Here is an 18,351-nt window from a genome sequence, read left to right on the forward strand (position 1 = left end):
GACAACCTTATGTATAACAATGAAAATCTGCTGGCATGTGCCATCGCCATGATCATTAAATTTGAATCCATTCTTGTGGCCACTGCCTCTATTCATCTCACTGAGGGTTTGCCTTTACCAAGCATGTTGCCCTTTTCCAGTATCTGCCCTTCCCGATGGCACATCCAAAATAATCGCGTTGAAGTCACAGACAATATGTTGTTTCATTGGCCAATTTTTAGAAGTAGATTACCAAATCTTTCTTCCTAGTCTATTGCTGAGTTCATTAGGTATGCACTCGTGTTGTTGGGAGCACAGACTCTGTAGGTCAATTGCCCCCTGTACTTCTATCCTGGCTTTTCAATTTTCTGGCTGAGACTTGAGGAAGGTCACTTAACCTATCTGTGGTGTTTTCACACCTGTAAAATGGAGGTAACAATTGAACCTCTATCTGAGGGGGTTTATGAGAATTAAATGATTTAATCATTTTGAAGAACTGACAAAAATAAATGCATCTGATTCACTTTTATTTTCTTTATCTTTCAGGTTATTAACCTTGTATAAAAAGGGATACATTCTATGTCTTTTTATTAATATAAAGATTTATTAAGCCAACAATCAGAAAATCTCTGGGATTAAAACTCTATGAATTGTTTATTTTTCCATAGAAGTATTAACAAAGTAGCACTTTTATGATGATAATGCCTGTCACCAATTGTTGAAAAACATAGTACTATCATGCCAATTCTAAGGATTGCATATCCAACACTTAACTAAGTTGCAAGATCAAAGCTTCGTTAAAATAGTAGATCATAGAAGAAAGAGGTGAAATTAAATATATGTTTAAATCATAGCAAATAAAGAGTTCTAAGGAGTATTGATTTCTGCTTTAAAAATCTCCCATGGGAGGAACCCCTTCTCTACTGACTGGCTGGTTAACAGGCTAGTTACGAGCAGGAACTATGGATCCAAACTTGTAATAAACCTTCTATTAGTAATGAACCTGGGCCAACTACTTCACTTCTTGGTGCCTCAGTGTCCTTATCTGTAAAATGGGGATGATAATAGTTGTACTTACTTCATGGGGTTGTTAGAAGTTTGAATGAGACAGTACTTTTAAGAGTTTAGTGCCTGGCATATGGTCGATGCAATATTCTCAAAGAAATAAGTTCCTTTCTTAGGCTGCTAGGAAGGAGCTACTTTAGTTGTTGTTGTAAGGTGCCGTCGAATCGATTCTGGCCCATAGCAACCCTGTATAGTAGGGTTTCCAAGGAGCAGCTGGTGAACTTGAACCACCGACCCTGTGGTTCAAATAGTCCTTGCATTCCAGTGCATTAACCCAGTGCATTAACAGCGCCCCCAGGATTCCTTGTTGCTGTTTTTGGTGGTGGTGTGTTATGGAGTTGGCAGCCCTGTACAGGTTTTCCAAGGCTGTAAATCTTTACGGGAGCAGAAAACCTTCTCTTTCTCTTGCGGAACAGCTGGTAGTTTCGAACTGCTGACCTTGAAATTAGCAGCCCAATTCGTAACCACTATGCTACCAGAACTTTAGGTGGCACCAAATTGATTTTGACTCATAGCAACCCCATGTGACTGTAGAACTGCTCTGCCCCATAGGGCTTGCTAGGGCACAGTTTTTATAAGGACAGGTCATGCATGACCTTGTGACACTAACAGGATGAATGGAATATCTTTTAAAGATATAGGCAAACCACTGTCACATAGTGTGAAGGCTCTGTGTGAGCTTTCCTTGACTCTTTCAGCTTCTGGATTTCTTGGCTTGTGGAAACATCCCACCCATCTCTGCCTCCATCTTTCATGGCTGTGTTTGTGTCTGTCTTCACATAGTGGCCTCCTATTTCCAAATGAGGTTACATTCACAAGTACCAGATGTAAGAACATCAGCATAGCCATTTGGGGTATAAAAGTCATCCTTAACAACACCACGTAATATGAGTTTTCCTCTTTACTAATCATCCACTGCAGACTTCCCTTTGTTCCAGAAATACTACTCCAAAATGGTACTTGCAATGCTTAACAGAGTAAGTGTGTTCTACATTTAGTTTCGTGTTCCTTGCTGTTATTGTTAAGTGCTGTTGAATCAGTTCTGACTAATAGCAACCCTGATACGGTTTCAAACCCAACAGCGGCTCCTTGGAAACCCTATATAGGGTGACTGTGGGTCGGAACTCACTCAACGGCACTTAACGGCAACAGCATAAGGTTTCCAAGGGAAGGCTGGTGGGTTTGAACCGCCAGCCTCGCAATTAGCAGTCCAATTTGTACTGCTAGCTCATACCATAAACTTAATACTCATTCCCAATCATTCATTTTACATCTCTCTCTCTTGTTTTCTGCTGTGAGCCAAGAAAGGGGTATTTCTTAGACTCTAAGAGGCTTCAGAAAGTACTTGGCCAGCAGATGAGTTGTCAGAAACCCAGATCACATTTTCCTGCTCAACTTCTTTGTTTCAAGCAGAGAACAAACAGAAAAACAAACAAGCAAATCGGAGTAGGTCAGTGCCATTTTCCCATTACAGCCTCACTCCCAGGGCTCACTTATCTTAGCTACTATCAGAAATGTTAATTCACTGAGAATTTCTGCTTTTTTCCCATTGGTTAAACTTGTCACCTAATGAGGTTGGGTATGCTGATCTCTAACCTCCAAGGGAAATCTGAGCACCTTCCTGAAGTGAAATTTCAAGTAAATGTATTAGATTTTACCAAAAGTTACACCTTCTATTAAATGGAATCTTTTTATGATGGCTTACTACATGCCAGGCACAGTGCTGTGTCTTATGGGAATCATTAGATTGTCACTCAAGTCTAGGAGGCATGAGTATTTTAGCTGGTAACCCTGACTCGCAGAGACTCCACACAAAATGAAGCTAAAGTCTGTCTGGCCCTGTGCCAACTCCATGATCAATTGAGTACTGTTAGTCTCATCAGAATGAACGAGGCCATGAGACATTAAGGGATTTGGTTGGGTTCACATAGCTAATAAAGTGCACAGGGAACATTCTAGCCCCAGCTTCATCTCTGGTACTGACATTCTTAACCATTTTAACCATTCATCCTTAACAAAGTAGAATAGCAATTAGGTGTTTTCCAAAATAAGAAGAATATTCAGATTACCTGAATTCTAATTTCATTAAGAAGAACCCAATAAGAGTAAGAAAAGAGACTGGCAGTTGTCACCTGATTATGATCCCGTTTAAACCTCTCTGTTGGCTGGCTCTTTAAAACCAAGCCTGACTTACCTGTTTCCTGTCTTTCCTTTTTCAAGAGCTCAGAACCACATATATTCTAAAAGAAATGTCAAGAATGTTCATAATAACACTACTTGTAATAGCCAAAAACTTGCAACAACACGAATGTCCATCCAACAGATCAGATAAAAAATAATGTGAGTGTACAGAAACAATTATAAAACAGCCCCCTGCGTCGGAGCCTGGCTCTGCATTCATCACCTGTGTGGTCCCCGGCTCTTGAAAAAGGAAAGACAGGAAACAGATAAGGCAGGCTTGGTATTAAAGAGCCAGCCAATAGAGACGTTTAAACAGGATTATAATCAAGTATCAACATTCATGGAAGCAGCAGTCAAGAAATCAAATGACATATTGCATTAGGAAAATCTGCTTTTTAAGGTGTTGAAAAGCAAAGATGTCAGCTTGAGGACTAAGGTGCACCTGACCCAAGCCATGGTATTTTCCATAACCTCATATGCATGTGAAAGTTGGACGGTAAATAAGGAAGACCCTAGAAGAATTGATGTTTTTGAGTTATGGTGTTGGAGGAGGATATTGAAAGTGCCATGGGCTGCCCATAGAACCAACAGGTCTGTGTTGGAAGAAGTGCAGCCAGAATGCTCCTTAGAGGCCAAGATGACCAAACTTCATCTCTCATACTTTGGACATAATGTCAAGAGGAACCAGTCCCTGGAGAAGGATATCATGTTTAATAGGGTGGAGCGTCAAAGAAAAAGAGGAAGATCCCCCAGTGAGATGGATTGGCCAGGTTGCAGCATTGACGGACTCAAGCATGGCCACATTAGTGAGGTTGACCCAGGATTAGCCAGTGTTTCATTCTGCTGTACATAAGGTTGCTATGAGTCAGCACCAACTCGATGGCACCTCACAACAATATATATATTGTTGTTATGTGCCATTTAGTGGGTTCCTTCTCATAGTGACCCTGTATAGGGTTTCCAGGGCTGTAAATCTTTATGGGAGCAGAAAGCCTCATCTTTCTCCCACAGAACAGCTGGTAGCTTCAAACTGCTGACTGTGAGATTAACAGCCCTATTCATAACCACTACGTTACCAGAGTTCCAGATACATGTGTGTATAGATAGATAGATAGATAGATAGATAGATAGATAGATAGATAGATAGATAGTGAGAAAGTGTGTCCTGGTGTGGTGCTGTGGGCTAATGCGTCAGACTGCAAAGTTGTTTGATCTGCAAGGTCGGTGGTTCAGGCTCACCAGCTGCTCCTTGAAAACCCTACACAGGGTCGCTATGGGTCAGAATTGACTTGATGGCACTTAAGAACAACTATATATATATATATAAAAGAAGGAGCTCTGGTAGCGTAGTGGTTACGAATCGGGCTGCGAACCTTAAGGTCAGCAGTTCTAAACTACCAGCTGCTCCGCGGGAGAAAGATCAGGCTTTCTACTCCCGTAAAGATTTACACCCTCGGAAACCCTGTACAGGGTCGCTATGGGTCGGAACCGACTCGACGGCACTTAACAACAACATATATATAAGAGAGAGAGTGAGAGAGAGATTAGGAGAGAGTCCTTGTGTGGTACTGTAGGATAAACACTCGACCTTAAAGTCGGTTTAGACTGCAAGCTCGGTGGTTCAAAGTCACCAGCCTCTCCTCAGAAACCCTGTACAGAGTCATTATGTGTCTGAACTGACTTGATGTCACTTAGCAACAATCACAGTGTGACTGGGTTGAGTCTAGGTGATATTGTTAGAGATGATAGTCTCAGGTTGTTGTCTGCTGGTGTTGGTTCTCTGTTTAAAGAATTCCATTTTTTATAAGGTTTTTTTGGTTTTTACAGTTTTTTAAATTTTATTTCTGTTTGTCTGAAAATGAACTATTTATTATTGTTGTCATATTTGATATTTCTGAAGTGTATTATCTATTTCAGTGTATTTTCTATTTCTGAAGTTCCAGAGCTAATCTTTTGACTTTCTAATTGCTGTTTTTGTATGGTTGCCAGTTATTTTTCAATTATGTTATCAGTGGCTTACCTGAGTTTTTCCATAGCTTTGTCTATATTTTCCTTGATTTAATTTGTAGTTTTTCAATCTTTCTCACAATTTGTTGAAGTTGCCTAGTTAGCATTCTTTTAAATTCTTTATCAGATAGTTCTGGTACCATTTCTAGTGTTATGTTTTCTGACCCGTATTTTGGTCACTTGTTGGAGGCATTCTGCCTTGTTTCGTGGTGGAAGCTGAAGTTATCTGTTTTCTCCGGCACATTGTGGTGTTGCATTTATATTCAGTTGATGATTGTATAGTGATCTATTCTCCGGCACTTACCTCTTATCTCCTGATGGATGTGGCAAAGCCATATTCCTGTTTTGTTTGTTTGTTTGTTTTTAAAGAAATTTTGAGGCAAGAAAAAGAGGATTCTTAACTCCTGAGACTGAATTACTTTTAACCATGAGTTCCCACTTTATTCAAATTCTACAGAAACATAAAGTTGAATTGAATAAGTCTCCTTGGTTAATGAATTTAAAATGTATGAGGAGTACTGAGCATCTTAATGAATACCACCCTTCATTGACTATTTGCAGCATAAATATTTATATGCATTGCATTTAAATCATACAACCAGTATTTATTGTAGCTAATACAAGAAGAATAATTTTGCTATTAAAAGAGTAACAACTGGCATTTGCTGAGTACTTATTGTGGCTCAGTTGATGTACGAATGGCTTTACATTTAATCTCAGCAGAAACCTGGTGATATAGGTCATTGTGTTTTTCTTTGCTTTTTGTCTTTAATGAGAAAATTGAGGTCTGTAAGAATGGTATGTTGGGCAGTCATGTTGCTATTAAACAGTGACTCCCAGGATTTGCACTCAGGACAGCCTGTCTTCAGAAACTCTGTCATTTATTAACACATACCACTTGACTGGGGGTAGCCTTCTTTCTGATTGGCTGTCTTTTGGCACAATGAGTCTGATTTCTAGCACTAACACTAGTCAGTATTTTTCTCTCTCCATGTCCTTAAAAAAAGGCCCATTGGAAAGGTGAACAATGAGGCATTGGATTAGCTACTGTGTGTCTCTTCAGTATAGATTTCATACTATTTTTAGGCATCATAGCAGACAAGAAAGAATATCCAGAGTTCTATGAAAGCCAACTTCAGAAACTGGGAAAAACAGAAAAGCTTTAAAGCCTCTGATCTCTGTCTTGAAATAGCAAGAGTGGTAGCTCCTCGGTTGGCTGAACTCACTGGCAGTGGGTGAACTTCAAATTATTTGCCTTCTCTCACCTTTACTCACCTATCCCACCTACAATAGGTTCTGAACTTTTAGCATCTTCCCACACAGTACCACCCTCCAAAATCAAACTGCTAGAGAATACCAGGTCTAAAAATAGAAAACTCAAAGGTCACGAGGGTAAGGTGATTTTCTGCCAAGGCATAAATACACCTTTGCATCAGAGAGCTGATAAATAGATTGTCCAGACTGATCAAAGGTTCTGTAATCATTCTCATAATGAGTTTTCGTACTGAGGCAACTAGTAAGATTATACATCTGGTCTGGCTAAATGTTCATGGACTAATGCTTAGGATTATTTTCCCTGTAAAAATGGCGCCAAGGCTGTGTTGTTGGACCTTTTCTAACCTCACACGGGAGAGAAGAGAGAATCAATACCAACATCAGTCCCAAGCGGATTCCTATGAAGTGGAGGCCAGTCAGACCTTCTCTTTCCAATCTTTTTACCAATTCTGACACCAGGCTTCTACCCTCAGCACTCTCTACTTCTATCCTTGATTCGATAATTTGTTACGTTGGCCACACAGAATTTACAGACCATCCTTGCAATTTGTGGTTTATTAGGGAAGTAACAGGTTGCAATTCAGGATCACAAATGACTCAGGATACAGTTCTTCTCAATTGTGGCTGCAGGAAGGCCTCTTTCTTTCTTTGTTTTTAAAGTTTTTTATTGTGAATTGAGTAATAGTTTATGTGGGAGAATATTGGTTTTGCACTCATCCTATTGTATTTCGTTTCATTGCAATGATTATAAGCCCCTCCATACATCATAATTCAACAGATTTTCTTCTATTCCTTCTACTTTTTTTTTTTTTTTTTGGAATGTAAACAAAAACATTCAGAAATATATAATCATTGAAATAGCCAACCAAAGGGCACATTCTGCCCTTGACCTCATTCCACCAACCCCTACTTACAGCCTCTTCCCTGCTCAGCCAAGTGTTATAAAGCTCTTCAGCACCTCCAGTAAGTGCCCACAGGCACCCCACACACCCAGGAAGCATGGGTCAGAAGGTTTTCAGCTTTGTCACTCAGTGGATCAGCAACTGGGAAGCCCACTCCCCCATATCCCACTGGGTCTTCAGCCACCATTTCTGTGCTGCTGGATTCTGCAATGCTCACAGCCTCAGGCGTTAATGACTCTTTGTTACGAAGGTTCTTAATGCAGGGACCTTGGGTCCTAAGGATGAACTCTGCTCCTGGCTCTTTTACTTGGTGATAGTGAGCCTACCCCCTACCCCCCACCTCTGGAATGGCTCATTTAAAGTCTAGTGGGGTGATAAAATTGACCAATTCCCTTATTAGGGACTCATGCACCTTCAAGTACATTGTTATCAATTTGTCCAGTCCCCATTGTGAGCCATGAGCACCTTATTTGTATAACCCAAACTCACTGCCTTTGAGTTGATACTGACTCATAGCCACCCCAATATAGAGTTTCTGAGACTATAAATTCTTATAGGAGCAGACAGACTCATTGTTTCCCCTTGGAGTGACTGGTAAGTTTGAACCATAGACCATATGGTTAGCGGTCTACTATCTAATCCAGAATACTACCAGGGCTGATTCTATCCAGTTGTTTTGTGGGAGTTACAGACCATAAATCGCTAAAAGGGCCATATTAAGTCATTCACTGTACCTCTTCCCCTTTTTCCTCTAATTTGACATTTTAAGACAGAATGGTCATTGTTTCAGACTGGTGCGTAGGTCTCTCTCAAAGCACACCATTTCCAAAACCCATGGAAGTCTCGTAAAACAGCTCATATGTCCAGGGTCAGGAATATTTAGAATTTTTCCAGTGCTTTGCAAATCTGCTTTTACTTAGTCATTTGCAAATGGGCTCAAAGTCTCTCTTAGCATAATAAGGGTCTTAGGAAGCAAGGAGTTAAGCTTTACAGTGTCTGGAAAATGGTATTTGTCCTAGAAAATACCCATGAAAGAGCAGAAACCATGTACATTTGTTCATGTCATCTTGCCTCTCTTTGTTGTTGTTGTTACGTGCCGTCGAGTCGGTTCCGACCCATAGCGACCCTGTACAGGGTTTCCGAGGGTGTAAATCCTTACGGGAGTAGAAAGCCTCATCTTTAGTCAAATAATTTTCTTATGTAATGGCTTGTGTTCGGTGGCATTAATAGGTGAAAAGGTTGTAAAAACAAGTAGCAATTTTCTAGTGGAAGAATAAACTCCAGCTACTCAAAAATGTATCTAAACGTATCAGATGCATTCTGATGCGTTAACACCTGACATGAAAAATGTAACCATATCCTGTCAATAAAGTAAATAATAATGGAGGAACTGAACTTCAGGGCAAGTGTGGTCTCCAAATTGATGGACATCAGGGAGTTGAAAATACATTATACGGTGTGCGTGTGTATATGTGTGTCTGCAATCCTGAATTTTTGGACTTGGTGTTCTGCTCTGTTCAGTACCATCAAGTTGATTCTGGTTCATAGCATTCCTGTTGAGGGTTTCTGAGACTGCAGTCTTTGTGGGAGCAGAAAACCTCATCTTCTCCTACGAAGCAGCTGGTGGGTCTGAACTGCCAACCTTGAGGTTAGAAGGCCAGTGCGTATCCTACAGCACTACTCCTTTTTGGACTTAATAGGAACTTTAGGAACTTTAAAATTTAGTTAACCTATCACATGTATAATGAGCTTTGGTAGCATAGTGGTTACAAATTGGGCTGTGAACCTCAAGGTCAGCAGTTCAAAACTACCAGCTGTTCCACGGGAGAAAGATGAGGCTTTCTGCTCCTGTAAAGATTTACAGCCTCGGAAACCTTGTACAGGGTCACTATGAGTCAAAACCGACTCCATAGCACATAACCACCACCACCATATCTATATCATACTGAAAGGACCTCTGGTAGCGTAATGGTTACAAATCGGGCTACAAACCTCAAGGTCAGCAGTTGGAAACTACCAGCCGTTCCACGGGAGAAAGATGAGGCTTTCTGCTCCCTCATCTTTTTGTAAAGATTTACAGCCTCGGAAACCCTGTACAGGGTGCTATGAGTCGGAACCGACTCCACAGCACATAACCACCATCACATGTATAGATGAGAAACCTGGAGCCAGTAGGGTCATGGGGCCAGCACTAGAACTCTGTTTTGGGGGTGTCTTCTTTCATTCTCTGCTCACCATTGTTGAATCAGCACTTGTTCTCTGAGATACAGATACTGTATGATACCCAGCTCACCTCACAGTATCAACATGAGAAACCATTCCCAGCAACACAAATCCAAGGCCTGGTCAATGGAGAAGTATGTATGCTCCACAGGGTTTCCAAAGACTAGTATTTCAGAAGTAGTTCACCAGACCCTTCTTCCAGTGTGCCTCCGGGTGGATTCAAACCACCAAACCTTCAGTTAGTAGCCAACCACTTAAATGTTTGTGCCTCCTGGGCATTCCTCATCTTAACTTAAAATAAAAAAACAAACAAACAAGCAAACTCATGATAACTCATGACCAGCCCATGTGTAGCAGAGTAGAGCTGTCCCATAGGATTTTCTTGACTTTAACCTTGACTGAAGCAGATCACCAAGCTTTTCTTCCACTGCCCTGCTAGGTGGGTTTGAACCACCAACATTGAGGTTAGCACCAATGAGCTGCAAGCCATTTAAACTACACAGGGACTCTAGGAAATAAATATAAAACCAAAGCAAATTGCCACATGAATGTATAGCATTCTTATTTTTATTTTTAACACATGCATATAGATGATAGTTGCTTTCAAAGCAGGCCTACTTATAAACGGATTGGATGTCAGCAAATTAATAGAATTGGTTACACCCGAGGCCCTGAAAATATCTTAATATTCCACATTTAAAAGACAATTAAGTTGATTCTTTTGTATAAAGCAGAATCTCACTGTGTTAAAAATAGTGTGGTTGGAAACAATTTAGTTTAAAAAAGTCTGACTATTTTTGTCTCATTGAAAGCCTGTCTCTAAATTTCATTTATAAAACCATTGCCTGTTAATTGGACACTTTTATGTTCTCAATAAATGTTTTTGTTTTTCTTAAAAATAAATCTCACCCTGCCTGTTTTTGTTTTCCTGTTTAAATCTCTGTTTCTTGTCCTGGGCCGTCCCTGTAAACTGACATATTGTTGTTGCTTTCAGTGCATTCTAGTAGGTTCCTGCTCACAAGGACCCTGCATAGGGTTTCTTAGGAGTGGCTGGTGGGTTTGAACTGCCAACCTTGTGGTTAGCAGTCCATTCCTTATCCTTCAGTGCCACACCAGGACTCCATAACTTGGCACAAACTGACATTTGGAAATGGGCTTATCTGGATCACTTCATAATGGCGAACAGGCTCCATTTCATATTTGATGAACATTGAGGGCCTGTTGGTTCACAACGGACTCATATTTACTCTGTTCTAGTCACTATTTAATCCTCATGACAAAGTTTGTACTCCTTTTGTCCCCAGTATATAGATGAGAAAACTGAGGTATGGGCAGGTGTAAAATGACCTGTCTTAGATCATAAGGCCAGTAAACGGCAGAGTCAGGATTTGAACCCTGGCAGTCTAGAGCCAGAGTCTGTGTATCTTCTTTGTCATCTTGTGCTCCTGGGAGAGTCATTTTGTCACTTTCTTACCACTCATAACACACAGTGGTGTCATTTGGTGGATGTGGAGGGGGCAGTCTCCCAGAAGGGAAGACACCAAAAGGATTCTAGAATTCCTGTCAGTGTTTCAGCAGAAATGTATTATGTTTGATAAAAATATCTCTGTAGTTAGTTATAAAAACAAACATGTTCCATAACCTATGAGATTAAAACTTTATGCTAATTTACATCTTGAACCTCTTAATGTCTCTATAGAATAAGCACTGGACTGCTAACCACAAGGTTGTAGTTGTTGTATGCCGTGGACAGTTCAAATCCACCAGCTGCTCCTCAGAAGCCTATACAAGGTCGCTATGAGTTGGAATTGCCTGGACGGCACATAACAGCAATATTGCATTGTGTTCAGAGCTGTCATTATTAGCCAGTTACAATGATTCGAGTCACGCAGTTTCATCTACACACACTGCTTTAATTTGAAGGTGTAATTTTAATTTTGCTAGTTGTTTATGTCATAACTATTCCTGTTACATTCAATGATGGTGGTGGTGGCATGCTTTGGAGTCAGTTCCATCTCATAGCGACCCTGTATAGGGTTTCCTAGGCGGTAAATCTTTACGAGAGCAGAAAGCCTCCTCTCTCTCCCTCAGAATGGCTGGTAGTATCGAACTGCTGACCTTAAGGTTAGTAGCCTGACTCATAACCACTACGCTACCATTCAGTGATAGGTGAGACTTTTGATTTACAGGTATCATTAGGAGTTCTACACGTCTGATACAGGAGTGGACCAGTGGAGGGTGGCAGCATCACTTGCCTGGGTGGCATCAATCCTCATGAAGCCACTACACTCACAAAATGAATGATCAGAGAAACAGTGCCTTCCACTTAAAAGTTTACAGGAAAACATATTGCTGCCTTATCCTTGTTCCTAACACATACCATTCTTAAACAACCAGTGAGCCATAAATTCCCAAACGCATAAAGCATTTTCATTGTTTGTTCCTGAAGACCCCTTTGTTCTTGACCTGTTGTTTGCCCACTTCTCACTGGAAAATGATGAACCTTTGAAGGGAGTTTCCGGAAATGACTAGCTAGTCTGATCACATGCTGACTGAAAACTTTGGCTCTGGTGACAGAATGCTGGGTTTGATCGCTGGCCAGGTCACTGCAAGTTACTTCACTTCACTGTTCCTCAGGTTCCTCATCTGCCAAATGGGGGTCATCATAATAGAACCTTCATTGTTACTGAGGGTTCACAGAGTTAATGGAGGTCACATTGCAAAGTGACCGTCACATAATTTTCAATGAATGCTTGCTATTGCAGTGTTTATACAGCAGCACAATCCCAGTGTCTCCCCTGAAATGCTGGTGTCTAACGCTGGCTGCTGCAGAACGTGAACTTGATTGCTGGTTAGCTTCAGAGTCACCCCTATGGTGTATGAGTTAGATGCTAACTTGTTCTCATAAGTAAAATGTGACAATTGTTTCATAGTTCTTTTGTTGCTTAGGCTTGTAGTTTGAAAACACAAACTATAAGATAAAAGAGAGCATTTTCTCCAGTATCCTTACTTTTGTGATTCATGTTCTTCCAGCCTCCTCTGGTTTTCCTTTCATTCCTCCCTCATTGAAGGGAGGCCTAATGCATTTACTTCAGGTGTCCAGTGACAACAATGTACTTTTGTATCTCATTGTTCTTATATATTTTTCCCCCGCAAATGTTCCATTAGCAAGATTTGTTTCATTAGCAGTTTAAGAGCACCTACAATACAAGACTCAGATACTATTCAGAGGACTAAAGAAGAGGCTGAGAATTTAAACAGAATTACTCTGGAAAAACTGTTTCTAGAGTACTCAAGAGTGAGGTTTGAACTGGACGGAGGAAGAGGAGGGATGCAGCAAAAAGAGGAGTGGAACCCTGGTGATTTGAATGCAACTCTACCTGGACCATGAATAGTAGGGAGAAAGCAGAGGAACCCCAAACTCCAATATGCTCTAAGCGTGTCAGTTCATCATACTGTGGTGACTGATGTGATGCTGGAAGCTTTGTCACTGGTGTAGCTTGGTCAATTCCAGCGTGGTCACCCATGATGGATAAGTTTCAGTGGAGCTTCCAGAAAGACTAGAAAGATGATCTACTTTTAAAACTTAGTCAGTGACCTTATGTATCACAGCAGAATAGTGCCCTATTTTCTAGAAGTCCCCTAGGTTGGAAGACACATTGTCATGAAAAAGGCTCAGGACTGGGCAATATTTCATTCTGCTGTACATACACACGGTGACTCGATGGCAACCAATAATGATACCAGCAGCATTCATGATCAAAGTTTTCCATTTATAAGACTGCATTTCATAAATACCTTCTGTGGATGCACAACTGTCCGACTTTCACATGCATATCGGGTTATTAAAAATACCGTGGCTTGGGTCTGGAGCATCTTAGTCCTCAAACCTGGCATCTTTACTCTTGAATGCTTTAAAAAAGGTCTTGTTAAAAGAGATGGGGATAAGATTCTTATAATTCAATAATGAGTACTTGTTATCATGACTAATTGTGACTCTCACAATTGTAAAGGTAGAAATTTTGTAACAAAAACAGGGAAGTGGTTAATCTTACAGTCCAGAAACAAAGGACCCTAGGATCACTAAGGGAGAAGCACAAGAGGAATGAGAGACCTTATCCAGAGAAGCAGCGACACCGCAGATGGAGGCAAAGATGGGGACATGGAGAGAGGGAGCAGCTGAGGACTCTAGATTCATGGGAAGTGAGGGACTAAGAGATGGTGGCCAGGAGGCAGACTTGCAGAATGTGCCCTTTGGTGGTGTAAAATATTATATATGCCTGAGTGTTTAAGTAAATAAATAAAGCTAACGTGAATAGAAACACTGGTAATTGATGGTACATGCAGGGGATTATAATCATTGTAATGAAACAAGGTGTGTGATGTGTTGAATGTAAAACTGATGATCTGACCTGTAAACTTTTACTCAAACCACAATAAAAAAATAAAAAAACTTAAAACAACAACAAAAAAAGGAGAATACCATGGCTTGGATCAGGTGCACCTCAGTCTTCAAGCTGACATCTTTGCTCTTCAACACTTTAAAAGGTCTTGTGCAGCAGATTTGCCTAATGCAATACGTTGTTTGATTTCTTTACTGCTCCTCCCATGAGTGTTGATGGTTGTCATCTGAGCAAAATGAAGTCTTTGACAACTACAATCTTTTTTCCATTTATCTTGATGTTATTTATTGGTCCCATGGTGAGGATTTTTGCTTTCTTTACATTGATGTGCAAAAACCATAAAAGTTGGACAGTGAATAAGGAAGATTATAGAATTGATGCATTTGAGTTATGGTGTTGGAGGAGAATATTGAAAATATCATGGACTGCCAAAAGAATAAACAAATCGTGTTGAAAGAAGTGCAGCCAGAGTGCTCCTTGGAGTCCAGGATGGCCAGATTGCATCTCTTATACTTCGGACATATCATCAGGAGGAACCAGTCCCTGGAGAAGGATATCATGCTTGATAAACTGGAAGATCAGAGAAAAAGAGGAAGACCTCCAATGAAATGGACTGGCACAGTGGCAGCAGCAATGGGCTCAAGCACGACAACAATTATGAGATTGGCACAGGAACTGGCAGTGTTTTGGTCTGTTGTGCATAGGGTTGCTATGAGTTGGTACTGACTTGATGATACCTAACAACAACAGCATGGATGGAGAAAGAGTTGTTTCAACTTTGGGTGGGACAGTGGAGGCAAGGCTAATTCTGGAGTGGAATGCAGAATAGAATGTTAAAGAAAAAGAGGATAGCCATAGTCCTTACCACCAAAAACCAGTTGCTGTTTGGAAATAGATATGCCAGGTCTTCTTCTGAAACCCCTTTAGAGGGGATGGAATTGCCAACTTTTCAGTTTGCACTCTCTAAGGACCCCTCACACAAAGCTAATGCCTATAATGCATTTGGTACATGATATGGAGTTTGGTATGGATTACATCTCAATGTAAAGAAAACAAAAATCCTCACCACTGGACCAATAAACAACATTCTTATCAACGGAGAAAAGATTGAAGTTGTCCAGGACATCATCTTTCTTGGATCAACTATCAACATTCATGGAAGCAGCAATCAAGAAATCAAACGATGTATTACATTAGGCAAATCTGCACAAGACCTTTTTAAAGTGTTGAAGAGCAAACTAAGGTTTGTTGAGGACTAAGGTGCGCCTGACCCAAGCCACGGCATTTTCAATAACCTCATATGCATGTGAAACCTGATCATTAAATAAGGAAGACCGTAGAAGAATTGATGCTTTTGAGTTATGGTGTTGGAGGAGAATATTGAAAGTGCCATGGGCTGCCAAAAGATCCAATAGATCCCTTTTGGAAGAAGTGCAGCGAGAGTGCTCCTTGGAGGCCAAGATGGCCAAACTTTGTCTCTCATACTTCGGACATATTGTCAGGAGGGACCAGTTGCTGGAGGAGGATATCATGTTTGGTAGGGTGGAGGGTCAGAGAAAAAGAGGGAGACCACCAATGAGATGGATTGGCCATGTGGCAGCATCGATGGACTCAAGCATAGCAACACTAGTGAGGTTGGCCCAGGATAGGGCAGTGTTTCCTTCTGCTGTGCATAAGGTCGCTATGAGTCAGTACCCGACTCAATGACACCTAACAACAACAACAATGGAGTCCTGCTGTGTGGCACAGTGGGTTAATGCGCTGGACTACAAGGTTGATTTGAATCACAAGGTCGACAGTTCAAGCTCAACAGCCACTTCCTGAAAACCCTATACAGGGTTGATGTGAGTTGGAACTCCATGGGACAAACAACAATGTAACCAGTAACTACTCCCTGTTATCAGTGCTGCTCCTTCCTGTCCTCTTCATCCAAGCATCTGTGAGGCTTGTGGCTTTCAGTTTTGTCTGGCTGCCTCAGCCCCAGGACTTCCACCAAGACTTCACTAGAACATAAAGCACACCTAGAATCACATTAGGCCAGAAAAAGGTACTGGGATAATGTGATTGATAACTAATTCTTAGATGACAATAGCGTTTCAAGATGCTGCTGTAAACTCGTAAATTTCATTGCCCTCAGTGCTTCTGGAAGTGAAACTGACTGCATCTTGCCCTGGGCCGCACACTATGTGATCCCCCGCTACTAATGTTCGAAGTCTCAGAAATAGTTTCAAGTCTCGTGTCAGAACTTCACATTTGCCATAGCTCTGCCCGTAACACAGACTTGTTGTTGTTAAGTGCCTTCGAGTCGGTTCCGACCCATAGCGACCCTGTACAGGGTTTCCGAGGGTGTAAATCCTTACGGGAGTAGAAAGCCTCATCTTTCTCCCGCGGAGTGACTGGTAGTTTCGAACTGCTGACCTTAAGGTTTGCAGCCCGATTCATAACCACTACGCTACCAGAGCTCCTATCCTCATCCATAGGTGTGAGTAAAAACAGATCTGGGTGCTGCCCAGAGCCCTTGTGAATAGCAAATGCTATGTAGTAGATGTAAAGGGGCTAATCAAATGTAAGCTTGATACATTTCTGCTCTTGCTGTTGCTAAATCATGTAGGACAGTCAGTTCTGACCCATAGTGACCCTGTTTAGTGTTTCCAAAGAGTGATTGGTGAGTTTGAGCCACTGACCTGTGGTTCAAATCTACCTTGCAGTTCAGTGCTTATCCTACAGCACTACACCAGGATGGCTAGGATTGAGGAAGGGACTGGGCATTGGTCAGGGAAGGAGGAGAGACGTGGACATATCTAGAGCTATGGATCTAATCCAAGAAGATTCTTCAGTGGGAAGTCTCTAAGGTGTCTTCATGGTCTTGTCAGGATGAACCAATTAGAGTCCTCCAAGCCATTTGAGTTACTTTGACCTCCAGTCCTCTGTGTCTGGTAATACAGTCCAAATGGTTAATGGTGTGACATGGTGAATGAACTCACGTGTCCCAGCTCTTGCCATGTGAAGGCTAAGAGTGTCCTGGAGAAATGATCAGAGAAGCTATTTTCAAAATTGCAGTTAATTGTGTGTTTGGGAAAGCTGTTTCTTCTGTTGAGGAAGTAGAAGTTAACAGATGATGAAGGAGCTGCACTTCGAGAGCTACTTGAAGAGTGTTTTCAGTGGCATGAAGGCAGATGTAGGACTTACATTCTATTCCAGGAATCATGGAACAAAGGAATGAGGTGGGATGGTTTAAGAGTTGATTTCCTTTAGTCAGAATACGAGGGGACTTAAAAAATTCATGGAAAAGTGGAATTAAAGGATAATGGATTTTATCCATGAAATCTTTGAAGCCCTATGCGTCTAAGAGTTAGGCTTGACCATCTGACCTTAAACTTGTAGGCTGCATGGGTTGCTTTTTCAGAATATCTTTTCTTCAGTCTCACTTGAACCACGATGATACCCATCATCTGCCTTTAGGGAACCTCCAGTTGGCTGTATATCCACTCACTTCAGCTCTTTAAAACATCCTCCTTTTTGTAGCAAGGAGGGGAGTGATTAACTTTTCAGCCTAGGAGCGGAGGTCCCTGGGACCATCAAGAGAGAAGAGTGGGACCCTACCCAGAGAAGCAGTGATGCCAGAGATGGAGGCAGAGACGATGACGTAGAGTGATGGAGCAGCTGGAGACTTTAGATCCAGAGAGGGAGAGGGGCTGTGTGCTGATGACCAGAGGGCAGGCTTGCAGGGTGTACCCTTTGGTTGGTTGATGGGGATTGTAACCATGGCAATGGAATGATATACGATAGAATGAATGTGAAACTAATGTTCTCCCATGTAAACTATCACAAAATTCACAATAAAACATTTTTTAAAAAAAGGAAAAACGCACAAACAAATAAAAATCCTCCTTTCTTCCCATTTTCTTCCCTGCAGCTAGTGAGACCTGCAACGATTTCCACCCGATGTTCTTCACCCACGACAGATCCTTTGAGGAGTTTTTCTGCATCTGTATCCAGCTCCTGAACAAGACCTGGAAGGAAATGAGGGCAACTTCTGAAGACTTCAACAAGGTAAGATTGATCTGAGGTAGCGACAGGACTTCCGTCATGTCATCAAAGCAGGCATCCTCAGGGCCAGTGAATGGTGCTGAAGCTGTGTGTGGAAGACTGGGATCTTTAAGGCATTATGAGAATGGAGAAAGCTAGATATGTTATAGAGAGCTGATGCTGTGTATGACGGTACTCTCAACTCTCTGAGGATGAGCTAGGCGGCTTTGCTTCTTTTCATTCACCAGCAGAAACCCTTTCTAAAGAAGCATTGTTGGAATAAACTT

The 18,351-nt window shown here is 41.4% G+C and overlaps 1 protein-coding gene across 4 annotated transcripts in view; it reads left to right on the forward strand.

Moving 5' to 3' along the window:
* Nucleotides 1-18,351, forward strand: part of ELMO1 (engulfment and cell motility 1) — a 660,529-nt gene that overhangs the window by 393,896 nt on the left and 248,282 nt on the right. For all 4 annotated transcript variants that reach the window (XM_006832125.1, XM_006832127.1, XM_006832126.1 and 1 more), the window contains one exon: nt 17,952-18,088. In XM_006832125.1, the coding sequence (XP_006832188.1) occupies nt 17,952-18,088 (137 nt within the window). The remainder of the gene's footprint in view (nt 1-17,951; nt 18,089-18,351) is intronic.

This window comes from Chrysochloris asiatica, unplaced genomic scaffold, assembly GCF_000296735.1.
Source record: "Chrysochloris asiatica unplaced genomic scaffold, ChrAsi1.0 scaffold00006, whole genome shotgun sequence".
Lineage (NCBI taxonomy): Eukaryota > Metazoa > Chordata > Mammalia > Afrosoricida > Chrysochloridae > Chrysochloris > Chrysochloris asiatica.